The sequence below is a fragment of the Arachis ipaensis genome, chromosome B03 (assembly GCF_000816755.2).
Source record: "Arachis ipaensis cultivar K30076 chromosome B03, Araip1.1, whole genome shotgun sequence".
Classification (NCBI taxonomy): Eukaryota; Viridiplantae; Streptophyta; class Magnoliopsida; order Fabales; family Fabaceae; genus Arachis; species Arachis ipaensis.
The window spans coordinates 125,945,089-125,964,236 of NC_029787.2; the positions used below are offsets into that span (position 1 = coordinate 125,945,089).

At 34.3% G+C, this 19,148-nt stretch overlaps 2 protein-coding genes across 6 annotated transcripts; one reads left to right on the forward strand and one right to left on the reverse strand.

Moving 5' to 3' along the window:
* On the forward strand, positions 2,088–4,799 carry LOC107631939 (formin-like protein 4). The gene is made up of 2 exons (XM_016335538.2): positions 2,088–3,227; positions 3,303–4,799. The coding sequence occupies exons 1-2, from the start codon at positions 2,302–2,304 to the stop codon at positions 4,450–4,452; spliced, it is 2,076 nt and encodes a 691-aa protein (XP_016191024.1). The 5' UTR covers positions 2,088–2,301; the 3' UTR covers positions 4,453–4,799.
* Positions 5,398–10,647, reverse strand: LOC107631938 (protein WVD2-like 7). Of its 5 annotated transcripts, none has more exons than XM_016335534.2 (10): positions 10,495–10,647; positions 9,988–10,084; positions 9,709–9,761; positions 8,797–9,465; positions 8,185–8,712; positions 8,020–8,084; positions 7,234–7,330; positions 7,049–7,120; positions 6,701–6,787; positions 5,398–5,783 (listed from the first exon to the last, which is right to left on the reverse strand). In XM_016335534.2, exons 4-10 carry the CDS (start codon positions 9,463–9,465, stop codon positions 5,754–5,756), a joined length of 1,548 nt encoding a protein of 515 aa, XP_016191020.1. In that variant the 5' UTR covers positions 9,709–9,761; positions 9,988–10,084; positions 10,495–10,647; the 3' UTR covers positions 5,398–5,753. The 5 variants fall into 5 exon arrangements, with proteins under 5 accessions (XP_016191020.1, XP_016191019.1, XP_016191023.1 ...); XM_016335533.2 differs by having other exon boundaries at positions 10,171–10,505; XM_016335537.2 differs by having other exon boundaries at positions 8,797–9,468; positions 10,171–10,505.

Consider the following 19,148-nt stretch of genomic DNA (forward strand, 5'->3'; position numbering starts at 1 on the left):
TATTTAATGTATAAAAAAGTGAATTAATATAATTATATACATAATATCACCATTTATGGAAGGAAACAGTACCAAATATCATATATTTGACTCTATGAATGTAAATCATTTTAAATTTGGTTGATTTAAGTTTTTCACACATTAATATTGGTCCTTATATTTTCACTGATAAGTACTTAAAAATTGCATTAATTTAAACTTCATTATAAATTCCATATATAATTTTTTTCTCTTATAAATTATTTTTGACTAACACTGAATTATAAGTAGCTATTTTGTATCCTTAGCTATCTAATAGTAGAAATTGTTTAAATTTTTAATATCTTGGTTTTTATTTTTTTTTTATTTTTTAAATAAAAACATTAAAAAATATATTTAAAAAATAAAAATGTGAAAATTTTTATTTTTTAAATTTTTTTAACAAAATATTTTTTTATGATATTTTAAAAACATACTCTTAGATAATATGTTACCAATTAAGATCCAAATATATAATCTATCTAACCAATAATTAATTAATTATGATAAGACAACTGCCTAGTGACTACTTAACATTTTGACTTTAAACATTTCTGGTGAAGTATGCATGACCCTTGATTTATTAAAGAAACACAAAGGTTGTCATTACCATATCAAGCAATAATATATTAATATGTATCTTTAATCTTTAATTCGGAGAAAATTTAAACCAATATACACAATGATACTTAATAATATTCACCGTTGTTAGTTAGGTTATATATAATTTGATCTCAAAAGGTGACCTAGAGTGCTAAGTGACAAACCGAAACCAACCTTGGATTAATTAGTAATTAAAAATTTTTGATCCAATAATAAACGATAAATCAGAACCCAAGGAAAACTTTTTAAAATCAAAAGCCAAAAGAGAAATCATAGAAATAGGGGGAAATAAAAGAAAACCATATGGTAGAGAGACAGAGACGGAAAGACTGAGAGACAGAAACTAAGAGACAGATATTGAAATAAATTTCAGTATTCTATTTGGTGCAAAATGAGAGACAGAAATTGAAATAAGAAAGAAACTCTAATTTAATTTGCACAAAGGATAAAATTGAAATTAATTAATTGAAATGAGGGTATTTTAGGTATAAAATGTTATTAAAGTTTCAGTTTCCATCTTTAAAAATTTTAGTCTCCTATGTCCCCATTTTTTGAAGGTACTGAAATACTAAAATTTTGGAGACAGAGACAAAAATTTTAATACCAATCTCTGAACTAACAAACATGATATTAAGTCTCAGTCTCTATCCCAGTACCTCAAAACAAACACTACCTATGTGAATATGAATTAATTAAGGGAGCAATTAATAACCACAATTACATTTTTCAACTACTGCACCATATATGTTAATTTGGCCAGCATTGCCCTAAATATTAAAAAGTCAATTTGGTGAGCCACTTTACTCAACAATCAACGTTGGCCCCCATCAAGATTCAGGAACACAAAAGTCACAGCTCACAACTAATTTCTTAATCCTCTCAAAAAAAGGTTCTTTAATGGAGTTGGTTCCCATTTCCCCTCTTATTTTATACCTTCACAATGCATAGTTTGAGGGGGGTTGTTAGTTTATAATAGCTGCACACAACAAACTTAGTCTCAATTGGGAACACTGTACAAAAAGTTAATGGCATAAAAGAATTTAATGTGTATGTATTACAAGTGGAAAACAATTTTGTAAACCAACAATGTAATGAGCACAAAAGTATCTCTTATCAAATTAATTGTAATATATTTATGTANTATGTAAACTTATATATAAATATTTAAAAATTTATTATATTAAATATATATTAAAATATAAAATATACATTAAATTGACAAAAATTGAAATCTTTAAGATATTCATTGGAATCATGATTATGATAAATATGTATGAAAGTGGGAATTTCATAATATGTGACTTAATGTGAAGTTTGACTAAGTAAAGCACAAGTCACTTTCCACCTAGCTTTGTTTGCATGTCAAATTATGACTCAAACCAACACCAACTCTCTGTTCATATTGAAATTACCAAATCAACCCTGAAACAGAAACTTGCATGGATAATAATATAATGAATGAATGAATGACTCAAACTCTTGAAATTAGATATATCATGTTGGCACCATGAATTGCATGGAAACAATAGAAAACTAACCGCTTCAAAATCTTTTGAAACTGTCAGCAAACAAAACCAATAACATAAGACAAAGATCTTGCAGTTAGCAAATGAAAATCATTAGATTTGTTTTTAGTAGTCAGAAACAAAACTTCATTATTTCCTCTTCTATGCTCTCTTCATGGCTTTGAATTTCATGCTTCTTCAACCAAGGATTCTTCTTCTACTGACCCTTCTTGTGTTTTCTGTTTGTTTTTTATTACCAAAATGCCATTCTCAAACCACTTCACCTCAAAACATTGAAACTTTCTATCCTAATGAAACTTCAGCTCCACCACCGGCGGCAGCGCAGAGGCCTGAGGCTCCGAAAGAGCCTCAAACCTCGCTGCAGCCGCCGGTGGCTGCGCCTAGAAGAAGTAGTAATTCATCATCAAGTGGTAAGGTGGCTAAAGCTGTAGCTGCAACTGCTGCAACCACCATAGTTGTCTGTGGTTTTCTCTTCTTTTTAGTCCACATGTGCTTAAAGGCAAGAAAGAGAGAGGAGGTAACAACCAATAACAATGCTCCGGCGGCGGCGCCTCAAGGGAACGCGTTCGAGAAAATCGAAGGGAATGTGAAGGGACTAATTGTTGATGAGGATGGTTTGGATGTGATTTATTGGAGAAAGCTTGAAGGGAAAAGATCCAAGAAGGATCTTCATAAGGAGATTCTCAGAAACAAAGAAGAAGAAGAAGATAATGTCAAGAAATCTAAATCCATTCAAGAAACCCCTCTTCTCAGAGGAAAATCTTCAACCTCACACATGAACATAGTTCCAGAAGTGGATGAGCCATATCAGATGACAAGAATTCCCTCTCAAAATCAATCATTCATCCCTCCTCCTCCTCCTCCTCCAATTCCAGCAAGAAAATCATCATCAAAGAAAACACCACCTACTCCTACTGAAATGGTAGTTACCTCCACCAGCAAGAGGATGAACTCTTTGGGAAAAGGTGCAGTGGAATCAGGCACTGAGAATGTGAAGCTGAAGCCTTTGCATTGGGATAAGGTGAATACTAATGCTGATCACTCCATGGTTTGGGACAATGTTGATCGCGGTTCATTCAGGTAATAATCTAAAATCTCTCTCTATCCAGATTCCAGATACATTTTTTTGATTCCTCATTCCATGTAATGCTTCAGGGTTGATCAAGATCTTATGGTGGCTCTGTTCGGCTATGTCGCGGCGAACCGGAGATCTCCTAAGGGAAAGAATCCGGCGGCAGGGTCGACGAGAATTTTCCTTCTAGACTCAAGAAAATCACAGAACATTGCTATTGTTGTGAAATCTCTGGCAATCTCGCGAGACGAAATCATTGATGCAATGATTGATGGTAGAGGGCTTAATGCAGATAGCCTTGAGAAGCTTGTTAGAATTGCTCCAACACAAGAGGAGCAATCTCTTATCATAGAATACAAAGGAGACCCTGCAATTCTTGCTTCAGCTGAATCATTCCTCTTTCACATCCTTAAATCCGTTCCTTCGGCCTTTAAGCGCTTGAATGCCATGCTGTTCAGGTTGAACTACAGTTCTGAGATTCTAGAAATCAAGGAGTCTCTGCAGGTTCTTGAACTGGGGTGTAAAGAGCTTAGGAGCCAGAGAATCTTTGTGAAGCTTCTAGAAGCAGTGCTTAAGGCTGGAAATCGCATGAATGCAGGGACTGCCAGAGGTAATGCTCAAGCTTTCGATTTGGCTTCTCTGAGGAAACTCTCTGATGTCAAAAGCACAGATGGAAAAACCACATTGCTTCATTTTGTGGTGGAAGAAGTAGTCCGGTCCGAAGGCAAGCGCATTGCTCTTAACAGCCGCGAAATCAATGAGAAGAATGCAGCTTCAGATGAACAAAGAGAAAGGGAATACATAACATTAGGATTACCAATTATAGGAGGGATTAGTTCTGAGTTTTCTAATGTCAAGAAAGCAGCAGTTATAGACTACAACACATTAGTTGCTTCAATCTCTGCCGTCTCCACGCGAATCATCGAAATTCAAGAACTAGTTTCCCAATGTGGGAATGGGGAAGGAGGCTATTTTGCCAAAGAGATGGATAATTTTGTTCAGAACTCTAAGGAGGAATTGAAATTTGTGAGGGAGGAGCAAGCAAGGGTAATGCAGGCTATCAAGAGAACAAGAGAATACTATCAAGGAGGAGCTTCAAGAGAGAGTGCAGAACAGAGTCTTCAATTGTTTGTGATTGTGAAGGATTTCATGGGGATGGTTGATCAAGCTTGCATCGAGATTGCGCGAAATATGCAGAAGAGGAAGACACACAAGGCAGCTTCTTATGGCTAGTTCATGATCCTACCAAATTGGTCTAACTGATTCAAAATATGCTGCTGAGTGCTGAGGAGGCTAAAAACAGTTCTGAATGATTGGAGTTTTGTTGTTTCATTCAAAATTCTTTAATGGCAGCACACAAATTATGATGGCATCATAAGAGAGATTTGGGTAAAATGCTTGCTATTCAATGCTACATTGAAACCATGTTTATGGGGTTGGTACCATTTTTTTCCAGTGTTAAATGTCAATTATGAAGAGTTAGTTATTATTGCCATTGAGCAATTTAATTTCTTGGTGTATATATCATTAACTACTCATTATTGGATTCTTTTGTAAAATATTATAAGGAATGCTTTTTTATAATGTCTCTTAATTCATAATAAGATGAACAACTGACTTGACACAACTCAGAAGAAGAGAATGAGTCTATTGCAGAAACCTTAGAACTTAAAATATATATAGTTGACGTAAAGAGCCACAGGAAATTATGTCATTCAATAATTATTTTAGTTATTTAATCTTGTTAGGCAAGAGAAGAATGAATCAAGATTATTAGAACATTTGACATAACTATACTCCCTAACCCACAAAACTCATATTGCGTGAGAGTTCAATATTCATAAAATGAAACTCCCAACAGATAATGATTTCTAACCAAGTTTTATTTATTTAATTAATTTTTTTAGTTGGCAATAGGTGGCATTCACTTCCCTGTGACAACAAAACATGCACTTAAGTACATGCAAGTTGCAAAGATTATTACACAACTATATGACAAAATTACAAATCCAAGCAGCAGAGATTTTCTTTAACCATAAATTAAGAATTTACCTAATACTTAGGTGGTTTTTTACAGTAGGTTTGACCCTACAACCAATCACACTCTTAATAGGGAAAATATCTAGTATTTGATTAATAGGGTTCATATCAACTTTGCTTATGGTTTAATAGAATGGATGGAGAAGAATTATGCAACTAATCATAAGAAATATTATATTTTCTTAAATTACAGACACTATATCATACAATATTATTTTTCATATACTGCCTAAGAAGGGTGTAAAACAAACTTTATTATCCATAATTTGATGCTTCACTCCTTCATCCTACTAAACATTGTTCTGTTCATAAGCTCCTACAATTGCATACTAAACTAGATAATAACTCCTCCAATTTTTGCACACTAAACTAAAATCTTACAGATTAAGTTGTTGCAATAAACATTTCTTCTGAATATGGATCTAATTAACCTCCCTTTTGATGTATTTTAATTTCTTCTTTTTCTCCTTTTTCTTTCTGACCCTTTTAAGGTGCTACCGCACTTTCTCAATCTTTACATTCCCCTGCATAAAAGTAGACAAGATAAATTTAACAGTTATGCACAGAAATTTTAAGGAGTTGTTGAATTGATGTAATAGTGCATAAATTAATGAGAATATAGCTCCTATGTAAAGCTTTTCATCCTTTCCTATGTTTTATTTTTTCCATAATTTTTGCTTGTGGGTATTTTGGTCCATTTGTGCATAATGGTATAGCACTGTATTGATGTTTTTGGAGATCTCTGATTGTTTTTAGCACAATTAGATTTAGAAAAACCACCCAAAAAATTCCACATAGAAGAATAAAAAATATTAGGGTAAAATTATACTAACATCCCATGGAGTGTAATATGGGCTAAACTTGACGGCGTTTAGCATAAGTTACCCTATATATGCATCAAAGTTCATGTAAAGGAACATAATGAAGTAACGAAAACCACCTCAGAATGGAACACAATATTAAGTTTGAAAGATTATGTATAAGAAAATTAAACTAGAAGCTTAATTCAATGCTCCTTAGATTTTGCATTTGCAATTATTGGTGAATAATGGATCAACTAGCACATAATTCACACAAATAATGTAATCCTCAAAATGATGCATGAATAAGGACTGCATGAATAAGGACTACATGAAATTTCATCATAATATCTTGGGCTTAATTGTTTAGGCAAAATAAGACAGCGAGGTCCCACCGGTGCTCCCTAACTAGCCATTAGCCAACGAACGATCGCCAGATGACAATTAATAAGTTGTGTGGTACATAAGTTTTGACTAACTTCAATTAAAAATCAAGTTTAATCATTAAGAACAAAAGCAAAATTGGTAGATAAATGACAAGAAACTTGTTTCTTTCATATGTAAGAAAGTTGGCCATAATTAATTTTCACCCTGCTTGTTGATGTGGCAACTGGCAAGGAGAGAAATGTAAAAGTGCGTACCTTTTCTTGATAACTTTTTGAAACCTTTTGACCCCGGTGAAAAGCTGGCTGGGGTGTGGCTTTGAAATTATGTTTTACCTTTTCCTCCTGTGTTTATAAAGGAAGACAGCTTTTAAGACGTGCAATATATGCTAAACATATAAATAGATGACAATAACAATAAGCAGCTCTTAACTTAGGATCATATCTATTATATATAATTAAGTAAAATTTAGCTACTGGATTCAATTTATATACACATTTAACAATTAAACACATAAATAATTATCTCTAATGCAATATAAATATGTGCAGAAGAATTTAATGATGATGGCATGTGCAGGGAAGTAGTAAAGACTGAAAGAGTACCTTCGATTTCAATTGAAGACGAGTTCGTTCTACCTCTTTTGCATTCGGTTTTTCCTCTATTTTTCTCGGAGACTAATTAAGAACAAAAGACGAAGGAGCATTTCGGTCAGTACGAATGATGTGTAGTTTCAAATCTAACCAGATTTCTGTCTTTCTGGAAACATGCATCAAGAGTCAGTCCATACCTCTTTTCCCTTCTCAGCTTTGATGTCGCTCTTTAGGCCCAAGGAAGTTCGGACAGCATTTCCACTTCTTTTATCCATACTTTGAACCTTTGTGTCCCTATTTAACAATAAACTCAAGCAGGTCAGCAAATAGGAAACCAAACTAATATTTTCCATGAAAATAATTCATGGTATATTGGTATATATTTCACTAAGAAAGAAATGAACAAGGGACAGTAGTGGACAATCTTGCTGAATGTGCACTGATGATGTCAATCAAGTTCCTTATATATAGAAAAACATTCCCTCCCTCACCTACTTTCAATGATTCCCCGGCTATTGCTTTGATTTTCCTTATTCTCACATTCGATTTCCAAAAGGGGAACTTGTAAACATGGCAAGCTTATATCTTTGTTTTTGTGTAACAAAAAAGAAACTCCATAAGCAATTAGATGCAGTTAAGGTGATGGGGTGAAATAAAAGTTGATACTCATATTAGCAGGAAGTTCCAACTTAACACAAAACAAAGATGGTTTTTACAGCACTATCATATGGCTCCATTCCAACTTGCTCAAGTTACCTTTATTCACTAAAACAAACAAAAAGGATGAATTCCTTTAGATGAATAATTGCTCAAGTTACCTTTATTCACTAAATGAACTCCTCCTTTAGTGGTTATAAATTTAGTTCCCTAATCCGGTACTTATGGCTATTCAACTCTTATCATTTTAACAAGTAAAAGATGCTCATGAACTGGTAACATAATAAACATAGACAAACACTAAGAATGCCGATTCAAAAACTTACTTTCCATTTTCTTTCCGCAAAGCTAGGGATGTTGGAGCCTTTTGCTCTGTCCCCATAGAAGAAATCTGCCCGAGAAATAATAGGAAAACATTTTCAGTTTTCTACATGGAAACATGATAACTTATAAACAATATACAGTTATCCTTAATGTCTTTTCTAAAATACCTGTTTTTTCACCAAAAAATTGTCCTCGCCAAAAGATTTTGACTGGCTGAAACTATTCTGGAAAGTCTTAAATGCCCGTTTGACTATGTCCTTGTCTCCCATTTTCTCCATTATCAAAGATTTCCTCATTGTGCTATTAGGAACTGGAGCTGGAGTTGGATCAGGTTTGCTTGGACCCAAACTGAGGGACATGTGCAAAGATTTGTTAGGAACTTTTTTTGGTTCCCCAAGGGAAGTAGCTTTTTTCCCAGAGAAAGATGGTGAGTTTCCCCTTTTAGCTGAAGTAGTGGATGCTGGTGTTTTTGTAGGAGTTGAAGCACGCTTCGGAGTTGAACTTCTTGGTGTTGAAATTTGTGATGGAGTCGATGAAGGCCTTGAACTTCTTGTTGTTGAAATTTGGGATGGAGTTGATGTGGGTCTTGAACCTCTTGGTGTGGAGATTTGGGATGCTTTAGATGAAACCGGTGCCGATTTCTGCTTCAACTTTGCAGCACTGCTTTCCTTGTTCACAGGCTTAACCGGTCCAAACTAGATGGCGAAAAACAGGAAAGCTGGGTAACCAAATAAGCAAAAATAATAAAGAATTTGATGGATACATGAATTAAAACATACCTTTTCAGATACTTTAGGATAATCTAATTTCACATCTTTTACTTCAACTTCTGAAGCCTCTTCGGTCTCATAGTCCACATTGTGTGAAATTTCCTTCACATTTTCGGCTTCGATGCTAGAATTTCCTTCTTTCTCCACACTGACCACTTCTTCAGGCTTATCTTTCTGGAAACTATCTGATTTGCCTTCCATTTCTTGGTTCTCTCCTTCAATTGATGGACTTTTATGATCTCTTGAAACCACAACATCATCCTCCGAATGATCAACTTCGGTCCTAATTTCTCCACAAACTAAACTAGATTCTTGCTTGACCTCATCAATGGAACCTTGGGTGTTGTTGGACACATCAAAACCAGCATCATCCCCACAAGTATCACAACTTAGATCTTCGCCATTCCGATGTGGCGATCCGAAAGGATCCTTCTCCAGTTGCCTCCCTTGGGCCAACAATTCGGCTTTCCGGGCCGCAATGTTCTTGTAATGAGCTTCAAAGTAAGCCTTCTTCTGGGCAACCGATCCGGGAGTTGCGCACTTCTCAACTTCTTCCAAGTACTTGTTTGGTGAGAATGCAGACCATCTCTCCCAAGACAAGGAATCATTATCAAATCTACCAAAAGAAACAGAAACTTGCAAAGCATGATTCGCTGCCGCCGACGCTGTCTCTCCCATCTACTTACAGAGCAGACACAAAAAGAGAGAAAACCAGAACAAATCAAAAAAAGACTAAGCAATAATTACAAGCAGCCAAAAGTCCAACACAAGGACAACTCACTATAACACCAAATCAAAGGAACAGCAAGGGTTTTAGCAAATCAATCAAACAATAATAATAATAATACCAATAATTGAAAAAGAAAGAATCCATCTTTAATTAATCTTGATTTAAAAGGACAAAAGGGGTTTACAGCTTACCTTAATCTTCAACTATGGCTGCATCCACAACAAATTATCACTAGTGCATGTTCCTGCAATGGGGGGAAACAAATCATTTGGGGATCTCAATGGAAAGAACATGATAGAATGAAAACTTAAACAAGAATAAAATAAAGATATGCTCACAATGGGACAAAAAAGAAGACTAGAAAAACAAAGATGAAGCAAATGATGAGTAAAGGAACATGTGCATATGGTGTGTGTGTGAGAGAGAGAGAGAGAGTGAAAGTGAAGAGAGGCACTGATTCTCATTCTCACCCTTTCAACTTCCAGTTTTTTTCTTTTTTATTCTGCTTCTTCACCTTTCACTTAACAGCATCATTTGTCTTATTGTTGTTGTACTTTGAGGAAGCTCCTAAAATCATAAAAAGCCAATGCTATTATTATTATTATTATTATTTTTGTTCCTGAAAAGTTCAGGAGTTCTAGATCAACCCCCACCTGTATTATCACACTTCCAAAGAACAATTAACTTTCCTTAATGAAAATTAACTACATCTAATAACTTCCCTAGTTGAATGCAGCAGTTAGAGATAGACATAGACATAGACTTCTAAATATAATAATAGAAGATCATAAAAGCCAAAGAAGTTACATAATTCATAATTGAGATTCAAAAGAACACAAAAAGAAACAAACTTTATGGGGGAAAAAAGTTTAATGGGGTAAATGAGATTAGCTGGCACAAATTAAAACAAACAAGGGAAGGGGTTCACAACCAATGTCATCAATCATTTCCTCTCTCCTTTAATAATTTTACTTTACCTAATACCTATGGAGAGTAGAGTAGAGTGTACTAGTTGATGGTGGTAAGTTCCAAAGCATGTGTCCCAAGTGAAGAGGGTCCTCAAGACGGTGGTGGTGGTGGGTGTTCATGAGATTGGATCAAAACCATAAGGAGGCCCACATGAACAAAAGTTGAACAGTGACAAAGGGAGTGTGTGTGTGTGAAAGAGACATGTGATGGGTCTATATGCATTAATTAATTAACAACCTCTCAAGATAAAAGAAGATATTCTTCTATTGCCATAAATTTTTTATTTTTTATTTCAGCCTCACCTTTTTATGGGAGGATAACCTATAGAAAGGTTATCACGTGTATCGAAAATATCAATATAATTTTTTATTCTATTATTATATTTTTTAATATAAGTAAAATTTTAACACCATATTTTTTTTATATTATAGTAAATAAGTGTGAGGTATTATTGAGTATTTTTAGTTTGGATAAAATTCTTAAATTCAATCACCTAAAAAAATGTTGAAAAGAACGTCTCAATGATTTGACAAAATTAATCATTTTTATTGGTGTAGACAGCTAAAGAAAATAAAAGGAGAAATGATTTTATTTCTCAAAATTTAGAAAAAATTAATTACCTTTCAAATATTAAACATTGAAAATATTATTACCTTATAAAAAATGTTAGGTAATTAATATTTTTTTGTATTTAATTTACATTTGAAGTAATTTTAGTTAACTATTCGTTTTATTTCACTAAAAATATTGGTCTCGTGTGGATCCCTCCCAACATCATTGGTTCAACTAACATAGTAATATGGACCTAGTAACATTACAATATTACATGGGACACACACAGACACATTTGAGTTGACCATGCAGAAATTGAACCGTGTCTCATTTTACTTCAAACAGCGGTTGTGCCAGTGCATAAATGGGCCCAAAGCCCAGCATGGTGAAGTAGTTTGCTATGGTAGACTTGACTTATGGTTTCAACCTCAGGTCTAAAAAAATGATTTCAACCTCAAGTCTTTATCAATTATCAATTCATCATACAACCAAAATTATGTCCTAATCATTTTAGAACATGCATTATTGCATACATACACATTTTCCCTTGGTTGCTTTGTCTACTTGGCATCCAATGCTCTTAAGCTACTCAATTAACAACTAACACCCCTTTCACATGTTAAAGCTAAATAAACATCGCCATCCACCACCTGCTCTATCTCTAGAAGAATTGCAACTCATTGCTTACCTCAAATGGTATCTAAAATGAGAACCCATTTTAGGTGTATGAACCTTTATTATTCTTATCCTTCATCCATTCTATACCAAATATTTTCAATCTTTTATGTGCTTTTATGTTTTAAAATTTGATTAAAAATGTTGTCAGCCAAAATAAAGTTCTGTTAAGAATTGACCGTATCTTAGAAATACTTGTTGACAAAACTGACAAAGTGTCTACATAAGTGTATTCTGTACAAGCCCAAATAAATAAATTGAAAGAACGCCTAACTAGACAAATTCAACAACTTGATCAAAACCTCAAGATGTACATCCAGACTCAGTACTTTGGTCCTAAGTTTCACAAAAAAGATCAAGAGTTGACGCACATAAAAGTACAACTCAAACGAATTGAGGAAGACAGGGCGAGACAATCCAAACCACAAGCCTTGGCCATAGACTTATTATCCATATATCCACCACCATATCCCACATATTCTCCCATCTTTACCCCTCCACAACAACCTCCTCCTGATATGCCTGATTATGATAGTATCTTCAAAACAAACTATCATCTTGCCTAAAGATTTCATCAAAAAAGGAAAAATCACATTGTTCAACCCATAGGTCTCCAATAAAAAAAGATCTCATGAACTAAGACCAAGATCACCAGGGCCAGTAGTAGATTTCTTTAGAGGGGAAGCTTCTGGAGAAAAACCTAGCAAGACTTCTGCTAAAGAAAAAAAAATTAAAGAAGGATCGCCAACTCCTGGTAGGACCATAGGTATGCTAAGTGCACACGCAGCAATGGATGATACATTCACTGAGGATACATCTGATACATTCGATTTATCAAATTCTTTTGATGATTCAACTAAGGAGGATCATATGGCAGATCTATCTGCTATTGCAATGGTCAACTCTGTCCTTGAAGAACAAGACAGAGAAGAGGTCTCAAAGGTAGAAGAAGAAGAAGAAATAATTCACCGCCACAACCTCAACAATCAGACCCAATCCAGATAAAAGCAGGTAATCACTATTTTACTTTTGACAATCTTCCTCCACTCAAATATAGATAAAGGTTAAATGATTTTGGTGCATTGATTGATACTAGAATGGCAGCTCCAAACACAAGTATCCAACAAGTTCTCTCTGAATTCGTCATCAAAATGACAGGCAATCTTAGAGAATGGATCAACACCTTTAGTGAGTATGAACGCATGCAACTCATTAATGGAAGTGCTGCCCAGTTCTTGGGAACATTATACAAAGAATTTCTAAGAGATATTACTATCATCCAAAAAAAAATTTCTCAAGAATACTTTGAGATGAGATGTTGCTCTCTCAACAGAAAGGATCTGGAAGCTCACTACAAAAAGATGGCAGGTAAGTATTATCCTCTTGGAGGACAGAGTAATCCACTTCTTAAACAAGTATTTATTGCCTCGCTTCCAGAAGAACTCCAACCGGAGATTTAGAGAATGATGGTTACCCTCCGAAAGAAAATTCCTACAACAACTCTCGAAAAAATTTACCAGCTGACTTTAGCAGCTCTTGACAAGCTTTGTGAACAACAACAGACGATCAAGCGACTGACAAAAAATTCTCAAAAGCTGAAAGGAAGTAAGGAACCTGTAACAAATTCTATTTGAAGATCAAGTGCAAGGATGCTGATTCTTGTGACTGCCAAACAAAAAGAAGACACCACTTCAGGAGGACTCAACGACCAACTTCTGGCAAAAATCACTTTGGAAGTAGGAGAAACTTTGGAAGGAAAAAATGTTATTTCAGAAGAAAGAACTTTAAAGATAAAAAAATTCAACAAATGTTTCCTTTGCGGCCAGATTGGGCATTTTGCTAAAACTTGTCCAAAAAAAAAAAACAAAAGAGAAATAAAAATGCTTCAATCTCTACACGATGCTGTCTCTTTACAAGATGATGAAGATCTTGAATCTATTCTTGAAGAACAATCAAAAAAGGATGAAGACACTCAATATGTCTTACATATCTCTGACTCTGAAAGAGAATGGACTGAAGAAGATGATGATACCTACAGGCCAATCCAAAGCATAACAGCTTTGAAGCCTCAACAATGGATAACAGATGAGAAAGAGTTGGGATATCTAGGAAGCCTAGGATTCGGGCAAATTGATGGTACTCCTCGACCTCGATTCAATCTTAAAATGAAGGCATCAAAATATGATGTGCCCATAAAGACTATTACTTTATTAGACACAGGATCCTGCGCTACGGTTGTTAGACCTGACTTGCTTCCTCCAGAAGCATGGATCCCCTTCAACAAAAAATTCATTGCGTCAAACAAAGAGATCTTCACAATTGATCTCATTTCTAAAGAAAATGTTGGATTTCAGATATTCTCAGGAGCGACAACATGGCTAAGAGTTTTAGGAAGCTATCTTCCTGAACAAGATATACTTTTTGGGTTCGATGCTTATTACCGGATCAGATCGGATATCGGATATATCCGTAAAACACAAAAAATATTTTTAAAAGCTTATTTTTATTAAAAAAATATCAATAAAATTTATTTTTTCTATTCTTTTAAATATGTTTACTCTTGAAATAATATTAAACATACATTTCTTAAATAATAAATTAAAAATAATACAACATATATGATAATTATTGGTTGAAATAAAATATAAAAAGAATATTTATTTATTTATTTCTTTATTTTTGCGGATACGCGGATATGCGGATCGGATATGCGAATATCTACACAAAATTCACAATCCGATCCGATTAGTGTGCGGATCTGATCCGATCCGATAGCCTTGCGGATCGGATTCGGATAAATACCATGGATATGCAGATCGGATCCGATCCATGAACACCCCTAGTGGGAGTGACGGTGAAGGGTTTGGGTGAAAGGGTTAGGATTAGGGTTTTAAATTTGGGAATTAAGATTTGTTTTTGGGAAAATATAAAAATTAGGGATTTTTGGGTAAATTGAAATTTGGTCATTTTAGTTAAATTAGGCTATAATAATATTTTTCGAAAATTTTGGGTCTTACACTTTTTCTGTGGAAGAATAAAGAATTTTATATCCGACTACCTTTTAAGAAGAATGAAGATATCAATCCCACAAAGACAACTCATTTAAGAATGAATCCTGAAGATTTAAAATTAGCCAAAGAAGAATGTGTTGCGTTGCTGAACTAAAGATTGATTGAACCCTCAACATCCAATTAGGCATACCAAGCCTTCTATGCTAAGAAAAGATCAGAACAAGTCCGAGGCAAAAAGAGATTACTCATTGATTATAAACCCTTAAACACGTTCTTACAAGATGACAAATTTTCACTACCTAGAATTAATGCTATCATCTATCGCCTTAGTGATGCCAAGGTCTTTAGCAAGTTTGATCTTAAAGCTGAATTTTGGCAGTTTGGTAATTCATCCTAAAGATAGATATAAAACAGGTTTTTGTATACTTGATGCACAATACCAATGGACTGTCATGCTATTTGGATTGAAGGTAGCTCCATCATTGTTCTAAAAAATCATGATCAAAATTATTGAGTCCATTCTCCATTCAGTCCTAATCTATATAGATGACGTTCTCTTGTTCTCAAAAGATGGTCCAACTCATCAAACTCTCTTGGCCCAATTTGCTACCATTATTGAAAAAAATTACATTGGACAAAACCAAATTCAATTTTTGGAAATAACCTTTTGAGATAGATTTTTTTAACCAGGAGATCACATTTCAAAAGAACTGTTAAATTTTTCTGATCACCACTTGTCAACAAAACAAGTCCAACAGTTCTTGGGCATTGTGAACTATATCTGTGACTTTATTCTAGATGTGACTAGGCACACAAGTTAACTAAAAAAGCAACCCCACCTTGGGGTCCTGAACAAACAGAAGCTGTCAAGTACTTAAAATAGGTAGCTCAAAACCCCCCTCCAATTAAAATCCCTAACAAAGGACAACGCATTCTACAAACTAATGCTAGCGGTAATTATTAGGGAGCTGTTCTACTTGAAGAGATCAATGGAACAAGATACTACTGTGCACATGCTAGTGGACAATTCAAAGAATCAGAAAAGCATTACCATGCCACATACAAAAAGATTCTTGCAGTAAAAAGAAGATAGAGAAATTCCGTTTTCATCTGAGTCTTTACCACTTTATCGTGGAAATGGACAATACATCATTTCTATCATGTTGGATGCCAAAGAAAAGACACTTTCAAATTCACAACTCTTGAGATGGAAAGATTAATTTTTTCGCTATAAATTCACAGCTAAGCATATCAAGGAAAACCACAATATAATACCTGATTATCTCTCTCGTCCTAATAAATAACCTCCACAAAAAATTCTCCACCTTTTAACAATAAACACCATCAATACACTAATATTTTCTCATCTAAACTATCCTCAAGACCATCATTTTTATAAGAGACCAGAAGATCCCTTTTCTTTCTTAGCCAAGCCAACAAATCTCACTGAAGTGAAAATTCTGGCTCGAAAATGTCTGTTTTACTGGTTACACAGACTCCTCCTTGTTACACAGATAACATCCAACCCTCGATATTTTGATGTCGATTTTTCCTACTGCATCATCCCCATCATCAAGGGACCAATTCCAAAAGAAATGTTATAATTCATATGGGCACTCTCTGCTCAATATGACTGTGCCATAGTTGTTCTCACTTTTTCCATGTATCACCTGCTTTGTGATAGACAATTATCATTGTCACTCCTTGAATAACTTCTGACCATGTTTGCCCCTATTTCAACATGACGAGGAAAACTTTACAATACACTAGAGACTCATGGAATATGGAATGTCCCTCATAAAAAGAAACAGAAATTCTATTACTTGTCTTAAGGAGACAGTTCCATTACAAGCAAAAAATTCTCTATACAAGATGCAACAGCAACATAGTAGGGTACTCAAAGATGTGGTCCACAGATGAAAAAGTTGTCCCAATAATCTTGCTAAACATCTTGCTTTTTGTAATAACCCTGATATATATACGTTCTCAGGAATTATTGAAGGACTTTCTTTTTACCAAGAAGAAGATGGTTCTAGTTCCTCGATAACAACCAGAACAATACAAGTAGAGTTAAGGCAATTCTAGATTGATTTTCTTATTAGATCCATCTCTTTTCCAATCCAATCACTCACTCAAGACTCAAACCCATGGGATAATCCACCACTTTCTCAGATTGCTTACAATTATGAGGAAGAAGCAGATGCAAGAGTTTATCCACTTTTATCTAACCCAATACACGTGGATGCAGGAATTGATGATGACACTGAAGAACCAATTGAAGAGCCGTTAACTGCTTATGAATGACTTGGTGATTACTATTTTCATCAAGAATATGTGATCATATTTACTCCACATATAGAACACATAGATGATATTTCGGAGCATGAGCCTGTCACTAAGTTTGGAGCATAAGTCCATTACTAAAGTTCTGGCCCGTAGTCAACAAATAATTATGAGTGTCTAAATAATGGAATTGTTATCCTTATCCTCCACGTGTCTAGATCCTAGTAGTTTGTTTAAAGTTGTTTGTCCTTATGTAATGATGTGGCAGAAGTTAAGATTCCTTCTTATCTACCACATGTTCTATTTTTGTAGATTGTGCAGATTTTCGACTTATCTGTAAGCTTTTATATATAGAGGCCTCCAATCTTGTAAGAACTCAGAGTTTCAAAATAAAAACTATTGTGAGATATTCAGCATGAATACTTGTTAAATTTCTCTCCCTCTCTGAAAACTTGATTCTTTAATATGCTTATCTTTGTGTTTTAGTTTTACGTATGCTCTAGGCTTGCTTCTTTTTTTTTTTTGGTTAAGTGGATTGGACAACCCCCAATTCTAAGTATCACAACACACTCACCCACACAATATGTAAGGGTTCATCGGATCCAATCTAAAAAATACACAAATACGATATCAAATTTGTATTGGATCAAATTTTTGGACATATCTGATCCGATCCTTATACAGCACTATCAAGTTTGGTTATCAAGTTGGGCTTTGCATGTCAGAGTGACACCCTTCCCAGTTCCCAGCACGGCTAGTAGGCCCAAAATATAATAGGCCTAAAACTGGCCTTCAACTTCATTAGTGCTCTTTCCTGAATACAAGGAACGGTGAGAACTAAGACAATTGTGCTTGGTGCATTGTAGCTTTTGCAGTGAACCCAACAAACGAGATCCACTTGCGCTTATAGCCTAATAGCATCACTTGCCATATCTCCAAGCAACCTCCCATTCTTAGCTAATACTAATACTAATTACTAGTAATAATAAATTAATAATAAGTGGCAGCTAAGAAGGGGACATAATTAGTGAAAACTAGTACTAAAGCAAAAAACAAGAATGATTATGCTTGGTAGTGACGGAGCAAGGTGATTCAATTATGGTTACAAAATAGTGAAAATACCAATATGGTTTAGTACTTCATTATTACTGCCTTGCGCAATTACGTTACTCTACTAACTTGGGACTCATTATTAGTAAGAATAAGAATTTGCCCAGTGGCCGTTACATCATTTGTTTAATCAAAGTGATGATGTGGTTCATGCATTTAGCTGGCATGTTTGTTTGAAAAAATTTAAAAGTAATTTTTTTAAATTTTTTATTTATAAAAAATAGTAGTATTAATGTTTAGTGCAATTTTTAAAATTAAATAAGGCATCAATCATGTGTAGATCAAAGCTGAAAAGGACTACTAAATAGTATTTATAAAATAATAAAATATAGAATGTCAACAGCTGCTCCTCAGCTGCTCCTCCCGAATTTTAATTTGGCTTCACTTGATCAATCCATGCAAATTCACCTTCTTTGAACAACTTTGGTATTATAAAGTACGATATAATTTGTTAAAATTCGAGTAGTCTTTTGAAAGAAAGCACAAGATTGGATTGGATATTTATTCTTAACTTTTTTTTCTTATTTACTATTGGTTTTTTTATTATCTAATTTCTATGAGATATGAATATTTTATTGAGTTGTCGTGTCTATTTTTAATATATTATAATTTTATTTTGTCAAAATTTATCAAATCAAATCAATCAATTTAAACCAGAAAACCTCCTACCCCACGCAACATCACACAATGCTTACCAACTACAACTGAATAAAGTTTAATCATCTAATAAAAGGAAAAATATATTTCTAACCAAGCTATACAGTTGATTTCTGTTTTTATTTTTTTCCTCAATTGAAAGTAAGGAAGCACCGAAGCATAAGCAAAAAATACGTAAATTCTAAGCTAAAACACACTAATAAATCATTTCAACATCAAAATTACGCTAATGTCCTATTTTGATTTTCATTACAAACATATCCTCTTGAATGATTCTAGATGACCAATATTTCTCCTTACTAATCAACAACTCATTTTTCTCCCATTTTTTTCGGCTAAAAATACCATCACCTAACATTCCCCCTAAAGGCATA

What these genes read in the sequence shown, in the direction of transcription:
- LOC107631939 (XM_016335538.2), top strand. Translation starts at nt 2,302, where the DNA reads ATGGCTTTGAATTTCATGCTTCTTCAACCAAGGATTCTTCTTCTACTG. An exon ending in GTTGATCGCGGTTCATTCAG is followed by an intron (nt 3,228 to 3,302) that starts GTAATAATCTAA and finishes GTAATGCTTCAG; the next exon opens with GGTTGATCAAGATCTTATGG.
- LOC107631938 (XM_016335534.2), bottom strand. Translation starts at nt 9,465, where the DNA reads ATGGGAGAGACAGCGTCGGCGGCAGCGAATCATGCTTTGCAAGTTTCT. An exon ending in TTGCGGAAAGAAAATGGAAA is followed by an intron (nt 7,331 to 8,019) that starts GTAAGTTTTTGA and finishes ATTGTTAAATAG; the next exon opens with GGACACAAAGGTTCAAAGTA. An exon ending in AAGCTGAGAAGGGAAAAGAG is followed by an intron (nt 7,121 to 7,233) that starts GTATGGACTGAC and finishes GTTCTTAATTAG; the next exon opens with TCTCCGAGAAAAATAGAGGA.